The sequence below is a fragment of the Podarcis bocagei genome (genome assembly GCF_964188305.1).
Source record: "Podarcis bocagei genome assembly, chromosome: 17".
NCBI classification, from domain to species: Eukaryota; Metazoa; Chordata; class Lepidosauria; order Squamata; family Lacertidae; genus Podarcis; species Podarcis bocagei.
This window is the reverse complement of record NC_138143.1, coordinates 10,496,211-10,512,673: the sequence shown is the minus strand read 5'-3', so window position 1 is coordinate 10,512,673 and position 16,463 is coordinate 10,496,211. Positions and strand designations below refer to the sequence as shown.

The window sequence follows — 16,463 nt, the reverse complement described above, 5'->3', positions numbered from 1 at the left end:
TTTGCTTCTTCCACTACACTGGCATTAGTTTGCCTGTCTTCCCAAGTGATATGTATAAATTTTCGGAGATACCATGGATGGACTCTTTTGATGAGTTGGAGATGGTGTTTATAAGTTGTCCATGTTTCACAAGCATACAATAAGGCTGGTAGTACAATAGCTTTGAAAACAAGTATTTTGGTTTCCCTGCGAATGCCCTGGTCCTCAAACACTCTGCACTTCAATCAGGAGAAACCTGCACTCGCAGAGCTCAGGCGATGCTGGATTTCGGCATCAGTGTCAGCCCTTGTGCAAAGATAACTGCCCAGGTAGGAGAAGTGATCAACACTTTCCAATGATACACCATTGAGCTGGATTTGTGGCGCTGCATAGGAGTTGCTTTGTGCTTGTTGGTGCAGCACTTTGGTTTTTTGGATGTTGAGCGATAGGCCAAGCTTTTTGTAAGCTTCTGCGAAGATATTTAGGATGGTTTGGAAGTCATCCTCTGACTGTGCAAACACTACATTGTCATCAGCATATTGAAGCTCTATGACAGAAGTTATGGTAATCTTACTCTTTATAAACATAAAGAATCTTAGAATCTGAGGCAGATTATACACCTTCTGAGTCCACTGTCATCCCTTCCACAGTTGCCAGCTTTGGAGCTGTACCCTTCAAAAGATACCATATACATCAGACAGCAAAATCAGGGCTATCCTATATTTTATCTAGAGATAGACTGATCACTGATGACTACTCTAGTGGGTGCTCATATTGGGAAATGGCATGGGAGTGTTTGCTCATGTGCAGATAGATTTGGTGCCATTCATGTGTCTATAAAAGTGCACATAATGAGGTCAGTCTGTGGTGTGAGCTCTGTGTATATACATACAGTGGGATGTGAGTGGCGCTGTGGTCTAAACCACCAAGCCTCTTGGGCTTGCCAATCAGAAGGTTTGCAGTTTGAATCCCCGCGACAGGGTGAGCTCCCGTTGCTATGTCCCAGCTCCGGCCAACCTAGCAGTTCGAAAGTACGCCAGTGCAAGTAGATAAATAGGTACCGCTGTGGTGGGAAAGTAAACAGCATTTCCATGCGCTCTGGTTTCCATCACTATGTTCCATTGTGCCGGAAGCAGTTTAGTCATGCTGGCCACATGACCTGGAAAGCTGTCTGTGGACAAACGCCGGCCCCCTCGGCCTGAAAGCGAGATGAGCGCCGCAACACCATAGTCGTCTTTGACTGGACTCAACTGTCCAGGGGTCCCTTACCTTTATCTTTTTTATACATGTACACACACACATGAGCACACACACAGAGTGATGGGGAAGGGAGTGTTGTGGAATGAATAAGTTTCTCAGGAAAGTGGAATTACGTCGCTATATTTCCCACCCAGAAACCCTAAGAGGCACACAGCATCGCTTTCCATCTTACTGGTTGCCTCTGAGCTGTGGCATCTATATTTGCCGAGGAATGCAGAAAAATATAATTAAGGGTTAATATAACCTTTTAAGTGGGTTGATGATAGGAATTGGGTGGTGGTTGGGGGTGGGGGTGGGGTGCTGGTTTCCTAACTATAAAAGTCTATCCATCAGAACCCTGAAAGGAGTTCTCTGTGTAACCTGGCAACCAGATCGGCAGTCACTAGGCAACGTGGTTGCTGGGCAGCACTAAAGGTGATTGGCAGCTCTGACAGGCAAGGCTAGAAAACTGCACTTGACCTGCCCCACCCCCACCAAGGAAGCCGCAGCACTTTGCTACATTATAGCCCCCCACCCTGAACGGAAATCAGATGTTGGTCTCTCTCACTTGCAGCTGTGAGCGGAGGGGGTGGAGCAAAGGGACTCGCCTGTGTGGGTAGGTGAAAGCATTTTGTTAGTTAATGACATGTCGATCAAAATAATCTGATGCGTGTCTTGGTCACAATGAAGTGATAAAAGATTTGAAGGCCTGGCGAGGGGAGAGAGGGAGCTGGAAATTCAGAGTGGGAAAGTGGCAATATTGTTCACTCTTCTTCCCCCCCAGGACTGAAATGGGAAAAGTGAGAAATCTTCAGGGGAGGAAACAATTGCCACCTCCTTGGAAATATTATCTCTTTCAGGACAATCACTGCAATACCTTTGAGTGCTGTGTTGCAAAATTATTATTATTATTATTATTATTAAAAATATCATCCAGCCATTTCTACCAAAGGCATAGCAACATCAAAGCCAAATGCACTGTACAACAACATAAAATATTGTCTGGGTAAATATAAAGTAAATAGGAAAGCTATAGAATACAAAACAATCTTTAAAATGTATTGTCCTGTTTAGGAGTCCATCAGCCACCTGCAATGAGGTGCCATCAATTGGATAAGACTACGCAGTGTTCTGAAGATATGAGCAATTTAAAATGTTTTTGTGCTTTAAACTGCTCCCTGGGCTGATTCTGTAGAGTCTGAAAGTGCATCTAGCGACACTAAGGATGTCTTATACAAAATATTTTCCACTTAATGCCTCATCGCCTCTCACTTGTCTCCCATTCCTTCATTTTATCCCTTTATTTGAATACCTGCTTACTGCTTTCCCCAAACTTTCAAAGCAGTTTATATTAGAACAAACACACACACACACTGACACAGACACAGACACACGTATCAAACAGAATACGAATCTCTTGTGTAGCCATGGAAATAGCACTTCAATCGAAGCTTTCTTTTTTAAAAGGTAAGTCGTAGAATGCTTTTCAAAAATTCAACAAAGAGGTAGCTTTCCATGCCTCTTCTGGAAGAAGATTCCACAGTTTTGCAACTGTTCCAAACGGCTGCTGTTTGTACCCGTTGCCAAGTCAGTAAAGGTAGGGTTGCCATATTCCCAAAAGTGAAAATCTGCACAAAATTGTTGAGCCTTTTGGGGGTGGGGAGTTGTTGAGCTTTATTTGGGAACATCTCCCCAGAGATGGTGTGTTTTAAAAAATCTCCCTACTTGCCATACGTCCAAGTTTTCCTGGACATCTTGCTGATTAAGTAAAACCCGCCTAGATGATGATGATGATGATTATTATTATTATTATTTTGCAGTCCAATTCCCGGATATGTCCAGGAAAACCCGAATGTATGGCAGCCCTGGTAAAGGCAGCAGTGCTGCTGTCATAGACGCAACACCCAGGACATTTCTCTGGTAATCACACATATAGCACATGATGCCCGCTTCCTGGGTGTCCCCCCCACCACCACCATCCCTTTTTAATACCTGGAAATGTTATCTGGGCAACCATTTCTGGGAGTTAACAATACGCCTCCTGACCCCATTGATGTGAGATGTTGATCCAGAAGCTTTTGTGACTTGGCCAGACCTTTTGTTCCAAGGGTGATTTCACAGAGCAAACCTAGATCTGCCCGTCCATCAATCCTCACTCCCTGACCAAGCAGACTTATATGATATCTGTGTTTGTAGACATCCATATTGCACCTTTAGGTTTACATTGTAGCACAGTGCACGCTTAAAGGGACCCCTGACCATTAGGTCCAGTCGTGACCGACCCTGGGGTTGCGATGCTCATCTCGCTTTATTGGCCGAGGGAGCCGGTGTACAGATTCCGGGTCATGTGGCCAGCATGACTAAGCCGCTTCTGGCGAACCAGAGCAGCCCACGGAAACGCCATTTACCTTCCCGCCAGAGCGATACCTATTTATCCACTTGCACTTTGATGTGCTTTCGAACTGCTAGGTTGGCAGGAGCAGGGACCGAGCAACGGGAGCTCACCCTGTCGTGGGGATTTGAACCGCCGACCTTCTGATCGGCAAGTCCTAGGCTCTGTGGTTTAACCCACAGCACTACCCGTGTCCCTAAAATAATGTGGTGCACACTTAAAACAATTTAGTCAAATACTCGTGTGCAGAGGAGAACCTCAGCACTTGCAAGAAAGTTGGACCCAACTGAACTCTTGGGGCTTGGTAAGTTGAGAATTTGGATCAAAGGGCTGCTTATTTTGTCTTCTGCCTCTCTTACTTGCTTCTCTTTCTCAAGAGCCAGCGTGGTGTAGTGGTTAAGAGCGGTAGACTCGTATTCTGGTGAACCGGGTTCGATTCCCCGCTCCTCCACATGCGGCTGCTGGGTGACCTTGGGCTGGTCACACTTCTCTGAAGTCTGACCTCACGGAAGGGAAAAGGAGATTGTTAGCTGCTTTGAGACTCCTTAAGGGGAGTGAAAAGCGAGATATCAAGTCCAAACTCTTCTTCTTCAACAACTAAACCCCCCCCAAACTTTCGCTCATAGCGGAGCTACCATCATATGGTGGTAGCTGCTGCTGACATCTCAGATGGCTCCTCTGCGCCTAGGATCTATCAGAATAGTATCTAATGCAAGAAGACCTGACTCTTTCCCCCACCTGCTGTGCTGGTCCCGGGGGAGGTTACCGTGAGGCGTGGTCAAAATCTGGTCCTGGGCCGAGGGTCTGGAGACTGCCCACTAAGGGGGAAGTGGGGTCCAAAGCAAGAAGCCGGGCGTGGTCGGGTACTCCGGAGAAACAGGTCTGGGTGCTGGCAGAAACAGGTTTCCAACGTCGTTGCCATAGGCGCCGACTCCATGGGGCTTGAGGGGGCCCGAGCCCCCTCAAAAATTCGTTTGGGGGGGCTCAGCCCCCCCAATAATCTCGGGCGGCGGTGGGCGCATCCGCGGCTTTTATAGGGCGCCCGGCGCGCACCAGCTCGATAACGGGCACCGGCGCGGCGGGGGGCGCCGGGCCGGGGGAGGGGGGCGGCCGGCCTGTCTCCTTGGCAACCCCATTGAGCAGCGCCGGCTCCCCCGGGAGGGCCATCCCCCCGCGCCGCCGATCGCCAACACCGCCGACGCTGTGGCTGCCCGAGCCCGAGCCCGAGCCTGAGCCCGACCCGGAGCCCGAGCCTGAGCCCGAGCCCGAGCCCGAGCCCGCCAGTCAGTCAGGAAGGAAGGAGAAATGGGGAGGGAGACGAGGGAGGAAAATTGCGCGCAGGGTGAAGAAAGGAGAAGGGCGAACGAGACGAGCTTCCAACCCAAAAAAGGGCTGGAAGACTGGGAGGATGCAGGATCGGGAAAGAAAGCGACGCCTTCCCCGCCCGCGACGTCGCCCGCTTGTCATTGGCAGCGCAGCGGGCGCCCAGAGGGGCTGGGCACCGGCGCAGGGCCGCTCCGCAGCCGCGGAGGACAGCTGTGCGGCTAGCAAGGTGCGCCGCGTAGAGCGCGGCCCTTGTGTGGCCCGGTGGCCAGGCAAGCTCGGGCGGGGACCCCCATGCGAATCTAAGACGGGAGGAGAGGGCAGAGCAAAGGGGGTCCCTTCCCCAACCTCCGGCTCTGAGACTTCCCTGCGCCCCAGAAAAGCGAAAGGATTTTCTCTCTTTTTTATATATATAAATATTTTATTAAGTTTTCAAATACAAAGTTAGAAACATACACTGAAGAAAAAAGTAAAAGAACAAGAAAAAGAAAAAAAGAGAAAGAAGAAAAGAAAACCAACCATTCAACACATTTTTTATATAACTAACTGGACTTCCTCGCATCTCCCTTACCCTGCATTCTTTATAATAAAGATATCAGCAAATTATTACCTTGTTTCGTACCTTATTTTGTACTTTTCAAATACTATACCTCTAAATTTAACATACTTTTCATCAGTTACTTATATCTTAAATTAAACATAGTATTACCTTAGATTTTGACCTTTTCTTACTTAAAATATAATTTCCTGTTTCCCAAATCTAATTGCTGAAGCTATAGTTTCCGAATCGTGTAAATTTTTAACATTCATACAACTTATATTGTTTTTGTAAATAGTCCTTAAATTTTTTCCAGTCCTCTTCCGTTGTTTCTTCTCCCAAATCTCGGATTCTGCCAGTCATTTCAGCCAGTTCCATGTAGTCCATCAATTGCATCTGCCACTCTTCCAGTGTGGGCAAATCTTGTGTCTTCCAATATTTTGCGATAAGTATTCTTGCTGCTGTAGTTGCATACATAAAGAAAGTTCTATCCTTCTTTAACACTTTCTGGCCAACAATGCCCAAGAGGAAGGCCTCTGGTTTCTTGGGAAAGGTATACTTAAATACCTTTTTTAACTCATTATAGATCATTTCCCAGAAGGCCTTCACTTTTGGAAAAGTCCACCAGAGGCGAAAGAATGTCCCTTCAGCCTCCTTACATTTCCAACATTTATTATCAGACAGGTGATATATTTTTGCAAGCTTGACTGGGGTCATGTACCACCTATAAATCATTTTCATAATATTTTCCTTCAAGGCATTACATGCCGTGAATTTCATTCCGGTGGTCCATAACCTTTCCCAGTCCTCAAACATGATGTTATACCCAATATCCTGAGCCCATTTTATCATGGCTGATTTGACTGTCTCATCCTGAGTGATTTTCTCTTCAACCTGCCCTCCATCCTCTTGCAGAAAACTCTTTGCCTGCCCTGCCCGTATCTCGTTTTTGCTTTTTAATTCCACACACGCACCCTTCGGACTTCGTGGCAATCGGGCGCGCGGGTGCGTTTCCTAAGAGAGTGAGGACCCCCGCCTCCTCCCCACCTGCTCCCTCGCCAGCCAGCCAGCCGCGCGCCCTAGCCGGAGAGCCCCGGCCGTCCCCGTCGCGCAATCGGCTGGATCTCCCTTCAGCAGGCCGTGCTCACAACTCGGCCCAGGGACCCCCAGCAGTGGATCTCCGGCTCAGCTGAAGAATCCGGCAACAAGCCCCCTCCTCCCCAATCGCTCCGCCGAAATACGCTCCAAAACCCCCCAGATAGGCCGCCGGCCGCCAAGTCTAGTGGCGCCCTGAGCGAGGGTCTCTCCCCAACACCGCCACCTCGAACTGCGTTCTCCCGGCTACCCGAGCGAACCAGCGGCAGGACCCCGGTATGGGCCCCCCCAATATTTTTTATAAGTCGGCGCCCCTGGTCGTTGCTCCCGCAACCTGGGACTGGGCTGACTGGCCCACAGGTGACCCGCCTCTCCTGGCCTTAAGGCGAGCACTCCTCCTGAGAGAACCCAGTTCCCTCCGCCTCTCTGCCCTGAGCCTCTGCAGCTCAGAAGAGACTGGAGGGTTACTGGACCCAGGGGCAGCTTCACCTTCCCCTGACAGGGCTGGGAGAGGCGCACCTGCAGGCAGCGGGTCCTCGATCACCTCCGGAGCCAGAGCGGATTCAGCTGGTGTCTGCTCCTGAAGATCCAGGACAGGTGAAGGCCCTTCAGGTTCAAGCCCCTGCCCTGGCTCAGCCGGCCCTGGAGGTGGGGATTCCTGTGCAGGCTGGGACTCCTCAGATTCAGCTTCTGAATCAGATTCCCAGGCCATCACACCTGCCTTTAAGTCAAGCACCAAGAAGAATCCAGCTCCTACCTTGCCGTGCGCGGGAGGAACCTCAGCCCTCCCTCCCCATCCTCATGCACGCCTTTCGCACTCGACAGATGGTGAGGGTTTGCCTGCATCTCCATGCCTCAGCACTGCCAAGCATGCAGCAGATGGTGGCACCGGTCCGCTGAAAGCACCAGCATTTAGGAACAGCTAAATGTTTTAATTAAGCCCCTTGTTGCCTGCCCCTCATGTCTCAAAATGACCTCTGAAACACAAAGTCAGAATGAAGACAGGTGAACTATGTATCTGCGCAGGAGGGCAACCTGTGCGCCTGGAGAGGGGCAAGGAGAAATCCCAAGGAATTGCAGACTCGAGGGCAACTCCCCAGTGAGAAGAGAGTTACAGCCGGTCCTTTTTTTCTAAGAAAAAAGAGGTGCTAGAACTCACCTTGAATGCCTCCCTTGTTCTCTTATGATGGCAATGATGCCCACCTGAGAGGTGCCAGAACTGAGTTCCCGTGAGTTCCAGCTGGGGGGGGGGACCCTTGTTACAGCATTTGTGGCTTCTTAGGTTGTTACAAAGGGCAACTGGGCATGATTAAGGTGCATTAAGATTTTTTGTGGCATGGAGAAATGGAGTGTTTTTCTCCCTCTCCCGTAATACAGTGGTACCTCAGGTTAAGAACTTAATTCGTTCTGGAAGTCCGTTCTTAACCGGATTCTGTTCTTAACCTGAAGTACCACTTTAGCTGATGGGGCCTCCCGCTACCGCCACACGATTTCTGTTCTCATCCGGAAGCAAAGTTCTTAACCAGAGGTACTATTTCTGTGTTAGCGGAGTCTGTAACCTGAAGCGTCTGTAACCCGAGGTACCACTGTACTAGAACCTGGCGTCATCCACTGAAGCTGAATGGTAAAAGATTCAGGGACAGATAAAAAGAAGCACTTTTTCTATATAGCACATAAGTTCATTTATTGAGAGCCAATGTGGTGCAACAGACTAAGACTTGTGAGATCAGAGTTCAAATCCCCACTGAGACAGGAAGCTCACTGGGTGATCTTGGGCCAGCCACTAACCCGAGTCTACCTCGCAGGGTTCTTCTGGGGATAAACGGTAAGAAAACTATGTTCAATAACCTGAGCTCCTTGGGAGATGAATATAATAAATAAAACAAAAAAGATACCATGATGGTCACCAACTTCGGAAAATCTACTGAGATTAGATTAGACCACCCTTTCTCAATCCTGGGTCCCCAGATGATGTTGGACTACAACTTCCATGATCCCCGACCACTGGTCCTGCTAACTAGGGATGATGGGAGCTGTAGTCCATCTGGGGACTCCAGGTTGAGAAAGGCTGGATTAGGTAGATGGTAAGGCGCAACGATGGCTACCAGCCCCAAGAGCTATTTATTACCTGCAGAACCAGGACGGCCATGCCACTGAATCGACTCACATACGAATAGCAGAGGAAGGTATTGGGGTTACATATGGCTTTAGGACAAAACCAGCACTTGAACGGAGCCCAGAAATTAACTAGTAACCAGTGCAGTCATGCCAGAACTGGTGTTTGGACCACCCTGCCCCAATCAATCTGTCCACTGAATTCTGCACCTGCTCTCTCTGCCTGAAGAACAGCTGCCTGTCAAATTAGAAGGCGGCCCAGTGAACTGATTCAAGCTAAGGCAGCTTCACATGATCCTGATAAATCTACTTTAAAGGTAAAGGGACCCCTGACCATTAGGTCGTCGTGGCCAACTCTTGGGTTGTGGCGCTCATCTCGCTTTATTGGCCGAGGGAGCCAGCGTACAGCTTCTGGGTCATGTGGCCAGCATGACAAAGCCGCTTCTGGCGAACCAGAGCAGCGCACGGAAATGGCATTTACCTTCCCGCCAGAGCAGTACCTATTTATCTACTTGCAATTTGATGTGCTTTCGAACTGCTAGGTTGGCAGGAGCAGGGACCGAGCAACAGGAGCTCACCCCGTTGCGGGGATTTGAACCACTGACCTTCTGATTGGCAAGTCCTAGGCTCTGTGGTTTAACCCACAGTGCACCCACACCCCAAAATCTACTCTATACATCCCAAAACTAAGTCCTGGCATTAAATAAATATGATGGGCCTGTTTTGTGACTTACACCTCCACCCAAATCATCATAGGGATGGGTGCGAAAAGAGTGTGTTCTCTTCTAGGACCCTGCTGGGCAAGAGATATCCCTCACCCCTACGTTGCTTGCCGTATGACAAGGCTCTTTCCTATGAAGGGTAGCAGTGGGTGGGTGGGTTCAACACCCCCTTCCCCGTGGATGTTCAGAGCAAAAAAAAAAGGTTGTGATCAATGCAATGTATAAGCATTCCACAATTTCAAATTTTAATTTGTTCTTAGATTTCTTTTTTTATTTGAGGGTGCATATGATTGTGACAAGCTCATTCCAACAATACTGAACATGGTAGTTTATAACTTTATTATCTGTCCATTAGATAAGCAAGGTTTTTTTAAAAAAAAATACCAACCAAGTATACATACAATCATGACAAGCTCATTTCAACCATCTTCAATATGATAACTTAAGCAGATATATAAAAGCAGGCAACATTCCTCAAATCCGGGTTTGCCTTTCACTTCCTTGTGCCTTGTATTCCCACCACAATAATGGGTTGGTTTTGCGGCAGACTTTCACAGAAACTAATCTCTTATGGTGAAAGTGGAATATCACCCTAAAGAAACGAATAGAAAGCCAGAACAACGAAGCAATCTCCAGTATTTTCCTCCTGCCTTAGGAGCCGTTAGAAAGCCGTCAATCAGTTAGCCTCCGAACCTCTCAGCGAAAGTCTGGGACAGTCCATGGTCCAGAAACTCGGAAAAAGTCGCTGTGGCTTAACTGGGAAGGGGGTCCCCTAGGGCTGCTGCGACTGCCCACGCGAAGCCTGCGCGCCTTCGCCCCGCAGTGGAGAGGTGCGTTTTTTGCACCCATGTCACGGGGGCTAACCTGACCAACTCTAGCTAGGCACCGTCTGCTCACCAGACCTTGACCCTGCGCTACTCTTGCGGGTGCCGCAGCACGCTACTCTAAATCGGGGTTCTGTTCGGTGACCTGGTTTTAGCAGCCTAACCACTACCTGCTCCGAATTATTGATGAGACCAGCTAGGACCTGAATAAAGAAAAATAATGGCAGCGCCGGATTGAGGGCAGTGTGGGCGGTTCCCCGCACAGGGTGCCAAGCCGGGCAGGCGCAAAATACTATTACTAATTCTACTACTACTAAAAACAAACAAACAAACAAACAAACAAACACCCTATATTTATACGTAAAGAAAAGCTACCGTACCAAAATGAATTATTGTGAAAATACATCTTTTAAAGGAGGGCGCCAATTTTGGCCTCGCCCAGGACGCCATATTAGCAAAGTCGGAGCTCCTTAAGGGCGGGCAGCGATGAGATCGCCGTTGTGCCAAAAAGAGAGACCCGAATCCAAGGAGAGGCGGCTCGTGCGTAAAAGGAGCGCGGTGCCGATGTCCCGATTTGGCGACCTGTCTCTCCCACCACCCCGTTCAGAAAGGATCAGCTGCACGAGACAAACAAAAAACCCACCCCCGATCCCCCGAATCCAGCTGCCTCTCGCATCTAGGGGACGTTCTCACGCGGCTGCGAAGCCAGCCCAGCCACCAAAGCGGAGCGATCCACACCCGCTGCGCCGCCGATTGGCTGTCGTCGCCGCCGCGCCCACTCTCTGCGGCTTCCCCTCGGCAAAGGCGCGCGCGCGCCACCCGGTCGCCGGTTCCGGCCATGTCGGCGCTGCAGCAGCAGCCGGTTCCGGGCGCCGACCCGGCTGGCCTCCTCCTCCTCCTGCCGCGGCCGGCGCTGCTGCTGCTGGGTCCCGCTGGCTCGGGGCGCTCGGCGCTCTTGTTCCGCGCGGCGCTGCTGGGCGCTTCTTCCTCGCGGGCTCGCGCGCTCTTCTTGGCGCCGCGGCCTCTGGAGCGCCTGCCGGCCGGGGGCGCAGATGCAGCCAGAGCCGGAGCCATCCAGGTGGGTGGGTGCGCGGGCCAGCAGCCCACCCATGAGGCCAGATTGCGGCACCGGATTTAGGGCGGGGCGGGCGCGGTGGGCGGGCGACTCCCCCGCAAAGGGCGCTCAGCTGAGGGATTGAATAACAACAACAAAAATACCTATACAGTATTTATGTGGGTCCCTACTGAAACTAATAAAAAAGCAGCTGTACCAAAATGAATTATTGTGAAAATAAGAAATATTTTTGGGGGTGGGTGTCACATTTTGTCCTCATTCAAGGTGCGATTGAAATTTGAAAGGCCGAAGACCACTGCTGCACCAGGGGACAGATTGGTAATATGGCGCCCTGAGAAAGGACAAAAATTGGCGCCCCTCCCCAAATATTATTTTGCATTCCCTCGACTCAGTGCTATGGGGGTTTAGGGTGGTGCAGGTGGTTCCCCTCCCCCCCAGGGCACGGAGTCGAGGGAATGCAAAATAATAATATTTGGGGGGAGCACCAAATTTTGTCCTTTCTCAGGGCGCCATTTTCATAGCTGTCAACGTTTCCCTTTTCTTCCAAAGAATCCTATTTGAAATAAGGGAATTGCCCTTTAAAAAAGAGAAAAGTTGACAGCTATGGCCATATTAGGGATGCGGGTGGCGCTGTGGGTTAAACCACAGAGCCTAGGACTTGCTGATCAGAAGGTCAGTGATGGGGTGAGCTCCCGTTGCTGGGTCCCTGCTCCTGCCAACCTAGCAGTTCGAAAGCACGTCACAGTGCAAGTAGATAAATAGGTACCGCTCCGGCGGGAAGGTAAACAGCGTTTCCGTGCGCTGCTCTGGTTCGCCAGAAGCGGCTTAGTCATGCTGGCTACATGACCCGGAAGCTGTACCTTGGCTCCCTCGGCCAATAAAGCGAGATGAGCGCCGCAACCCCAGAGTCGGTTATGACTGGACCTAATGGTCAGGGGCCCCTTTACCTTTTTATGGCCATATTACCAAAGTAATATGCAAGTGAGGCGACCACTGCCCTGGCCTGTAGTGTGGCTTATTCATTCCTACAAATTGGCCATTAATCCTCTTCCCTTTTCCTCCCTAGAGAATCCACTTCCTGTACCCGCCATCATTCCGGGAGCTGCTTCAGCTGGTGGCCTCCCTACATGAAACCTTTTCCTGCTCCCTCTCCCTAGTCGTTCTGGATGGCTTGGAGGAATACTTGGGCAGCTGCTCCAGCCCAGCGATGGCAGCTCAGCTTGTGGCCTTGCTGCTGGACACGGCGAACCATTTCAGCCAGAAGCTCCCCGTGGAGTCTGCTGCCGGCTGCAAGCTTGTCGTTTCCATGAAGCTTTCTGGAGAAGCTGGGGAACAAGCGGAGTATTTCTCAGCAATTGAGCGCTACTTCCCAGCCCAGTGCTGGCTGCATCCGAGCACAGAGGAGATTGCTGATTCAGGGAGCCAGGGCATCACCAAGCTGATTAGAGCACGTCTCTCCCAGCCGGGCACTAAGGACCAAGAATGGCTGGTGAGATTCGATCCACAAGGGGACATGAGGATTTCTCTGTTTCTGTGCGAAGGGGAAGGTGATGGCTGCACAGCTTCGAGGAGCAATCGACCCCCTGAGACTTAAGCCCATTCTTTTCTCGGCTCCCAATCTTTAGGCCTCTGGTGGTCCTTAGTTGAGTCATTTTTGTGTTCAGGTAATCAACTACCTCTAACCCAAATGCATACATTCACATCCCAGGTGATAACATCTTTCTTACTCCAGTTTGTTGTTTGTTTCTTCCCAGCTTTAGGCTGAGAGGTTGTTGTTGTTTTTTGACGAGCAGCAAGTTCCAATGCTGTACTATAGAGTCATTTCAGCTTCCCATCTTCTCTGCTTACACCGGAGACTGGCTGCACCTCCAATCGCAAATGTGAAATGTACCTTTCTTGCTTTGCCAGTTGCAGAGAAAAGCCCTGGAAGGAAGCAGGGCCCTAAGACACGGCAAACAGAACACCAAGAGATTAAATCTCACACTTCTGGGTTTGTTTTTTCGTCTTTTAAAAACCCAGTTGTATGGTGTGAGGGAAATGGTTTTCAGAGCGTGACCTGGGGGGAAGATGTGGACAGTTGCCTGTGGAGTGGGTGAGCAAAAGTGCCTCTTGGATTCTTCCCACTGTATTACCTTGAGCAAATAAAGAGAGAGAGATCTCTATCCCTCCGTTGACCTATTTTATGTTGGTTACACTACAGCAGATAGGGAAAGTGGTGTTGGGTCTTTCACATACAGGCGATTCCCCACTAATGTGGGGCTTACATTCTGAGCATCAGTGCTCATAAGCGAAATGCACATAAGCAGGGTGAGTACAGTTTCCTGCCTAACAGCTGTTGCAGTGATAGCTCCTGCACACCTTTTTGGAGCCCTTGGAGCATTTTTCCCCTGGACTTTGGACTCTGGGGAGGGTCTCCTTGTGAGTCACTAGGACTCTCCCACCATTCCAGGTTAGTATTGAATCATTTAGTTATTTCCTGGCAAGGCACATATGTGCAGTTGCGTGCAAGTCAATTGCACACAAGTGGTGGGGTGTTTTCTGTATGTTTGTCATGTCTCATGTTTGCTTCCCAGAATAGTCAAAAGCATACACAAAGCACATGCTCTTCCTAGGGAGTTGTGACCTAGTGCTTGGCACGCATTCAGTGCACCACGATGTGAGAAATCCCTTGTGTTCCCTCTGGGTTTGTTCGCTCTTGTAAATGTGCTCCCCTGGGGTGAAATATAACACATGGGGCTTGATTTGGGTACACCGCTCATATTGCTGCCCTGCACTGGTCCTGGTGCCTGTCTTCATGGTTTCAGTGCCACTGTGTTTTAGGGTAGAGCAGCACCATCTGCAGGATCAATTTGCCACATGCTTGCAGCTGCCCAGCCACTAGTCTCCCCACCACCTTCTCTCAACCAAGGGTATTTGTGACTGGTCAGTAGTTATCCCGGTCTAAGATGTCCAGGACCAGTTCCTTTAGGAGTGGCAACTCCATCACCTCTTTCAAGGCAGCAGGGAACAGCTCCAGGACGGCACTCACCATGAATCAGTAAGCCACACCACCCAAAATAACTGCCTAGCTATAATAATAATAATTCATTATTTGTACCCCACCCATCTGGCTTCATTTCCCCAGCCACTCTGGGCAGCTCTCAACAGCATATTAAAAACAGAATAAAACATCAAACATTAAAAACTTCCCTAAACAGCGTTGCCTTCAGATGTCTTCTAAAAGTCAGATAGTTGTTTATTTCCTTGACATCTGTTGGGAAGGTGTTCCACAGGGCAGCTGCCACTACCAAGAAGGCCCTCTGCCTGGTTCCCTGTAACTTTGCCTCTCGCAGTGAGGGAACCGCCAGAAGGCCCTCGGAGCTGGACCTCAGTGTCTGGGCTGAACGATGGGGGTGGAGATGTTTCTTCAGGTATACTGGGACAAGGCTGTTTTGGGCTTTAAAGGTCAGCACAAACACTTTGAATTGTGCTTGGAAACATATTGGGAGCCCTTTCAGGATGAGTGTTATATGGTTTTGGCAGCCACTCCCAGTAACCAGTCTAGGTGCCACATTCTGGATTAGTTGTAGTTTCTGGGTCACCTTCAAAGGTAGCAGGATGCAATGCAAGCTGCAAAAGAAGCCATGTTTGCACATGACAGGCACGGTTGGGTGCACTAACCAGAGCTTGGTTGGCTTTGGAGCAAACGTGGGCACTTGCAGTGCACTTGAGCACTGCAAGAATTTGGACTTCCAACACCAGGAAGTCGCCGTGTTCCCCTCTCTGCTCCTTATATCCGCTTAGTCTGAAAACAGTCTCAGCAATATGTAGCATCATGTCCCGATCACCTGTTCTGTAATGGGCACATGATGAACTGAAAGGACATTCTATACCCTGTAACTTCTGCTGTGTTTCCTATGGTGGCTTGAGCCGTTTTGCATCCCACCATGTGCATCACATTGTAAAGGTAAAAAGGTAAAGGACCGCTGGACGGTTATGTCCAGACAAAGGGGACTATGGGGTTGTGGCGCTCATCTCGCTTTCAGGCCGAGGGAGCCAGTGTTTGTCCACAGACAGCTTTCTGGGTCATGTTGCCAGCATGACTAAACCGCTTCTGGTGCAACGGGACACTGTGACGGAAACCAGAGCACAGGGAAACACCGTTTACCTTCCTGCCGCAGTGGTTCCTATTTATCTACTTGCACTGGCGTGCTTTCAAACTGCTAGGTTGGCAGGAGCTGGGACAGAGCAATGGGAGCTCACCCCGTCATGGGGATTCAAACCGCCGACCTTCTGATCAGCAAGCCCAAGAGGCTCAGTGGTTTAGACCACAGTGCCACCTGTGTCCCATTGTACTGGAGCCACAGACACAGGAAAGGGGACTGTTGTAGGTTTCACACCCCTCTTCACCAGATGCAGCCCCATAGCTTTCCCAGAAACAACATGCAGCCTGCGGTGTGCTCCACTTCCTCAACAGACCATTGGATTCAAGCCATTTTCATTTCTCAAAGGGCCTGCAGTTCTAAAGGCAGTTCTGGTGAAATACTGGAGCGGCCAGGGAAACTATTGGAAGGTGAGGCCTGAGCTGCAACAGACCACAGCTGGGCTTAAGCTGCCTGTTTGGACGTGACAACATGAACCAGCCCAAAGCAGAGCCACGGGACCATTGCAATGCGCGCCCCAAAAGCATCTCACGGAACAGGGAAAAGGGCCTCCCCTCTCCCAGAAACAAGGGCCTATGCTGGTTCTGTTCTGGAGCTTGCCCAACCTCAGCAAGCGGTGGGTTGGTCTCCTGCCACTTTTTGCAAGCTGCATCCCTGATAACGGTTACAGAGGTGTTTGCTGCCACACTGATAAGCCCTATCACAGCAGCAAGGCCAGGGCTGGGCCTGCTGTGCTGGTGGGCTCTTTTCAGAGGGCGTAAGGGTTGGGCATAACGTTTTTTTGAGTGTTGACAAGCAGCTGCCTTCCTGCCTGCCTCGTCTAAACCCCTGATTGCTCTCTCTCATCTCCCAACAGTTTACCACAAGGTTAAAAATCATACCTACGGTGTACAGGGAGGTTTCGGGAGAGGGAGAATGGGGAAAATCCGAAGCTCCACCTTCTTCAAAAACTTCCTGTTATTTGGCAAATTCTTTATTTAGCTTCAGGGCTTGTAGTTAGCCCCCAAACCCAGGATTTT

The 16,463-nt window shown here is 50.0% G+C and overlaps 1 protein-coding gene across 3 annotated transcripts in view; it reads left to right on the top strand.

Annotated features, from left to right (window-relative positions):
* SWSAP1 (SWIM-type zinc finger 7 associated protein 1) overlaps window positions 1–13,464 on the top strand; it is a 30,230-nt gene extending 16,766 nt beyond the window's left edge. Inside the window, exons 1-2 of one of the 3 annotated variants that reach the window (XM_081176846.1) lie at window positions 10,166–11,305; window positions 12,460–13,464. In XM_081176846.1, coding sequence (XP_081032972.1) covers window positions 10,714–11,305; window positions 12,460–12,896 — 1,029 coding nt within the window. In that variant the 5' untranslated portion in view covers window positions 10,166–10,713 and the 3' untranslated portion in view covers window positions 12,897–13,464. Of the gene's footprint in view, window positions 1–10,165; window positions 11,306–12,368 lie in introns of those variants that run through there. The other 2 variants (XM_081176847.1, XM_081176848.1) reach the window with 2 other exon arrangements.
* Window positions 13,465–16,463: the final 2,999 nt, after the last annotated feature.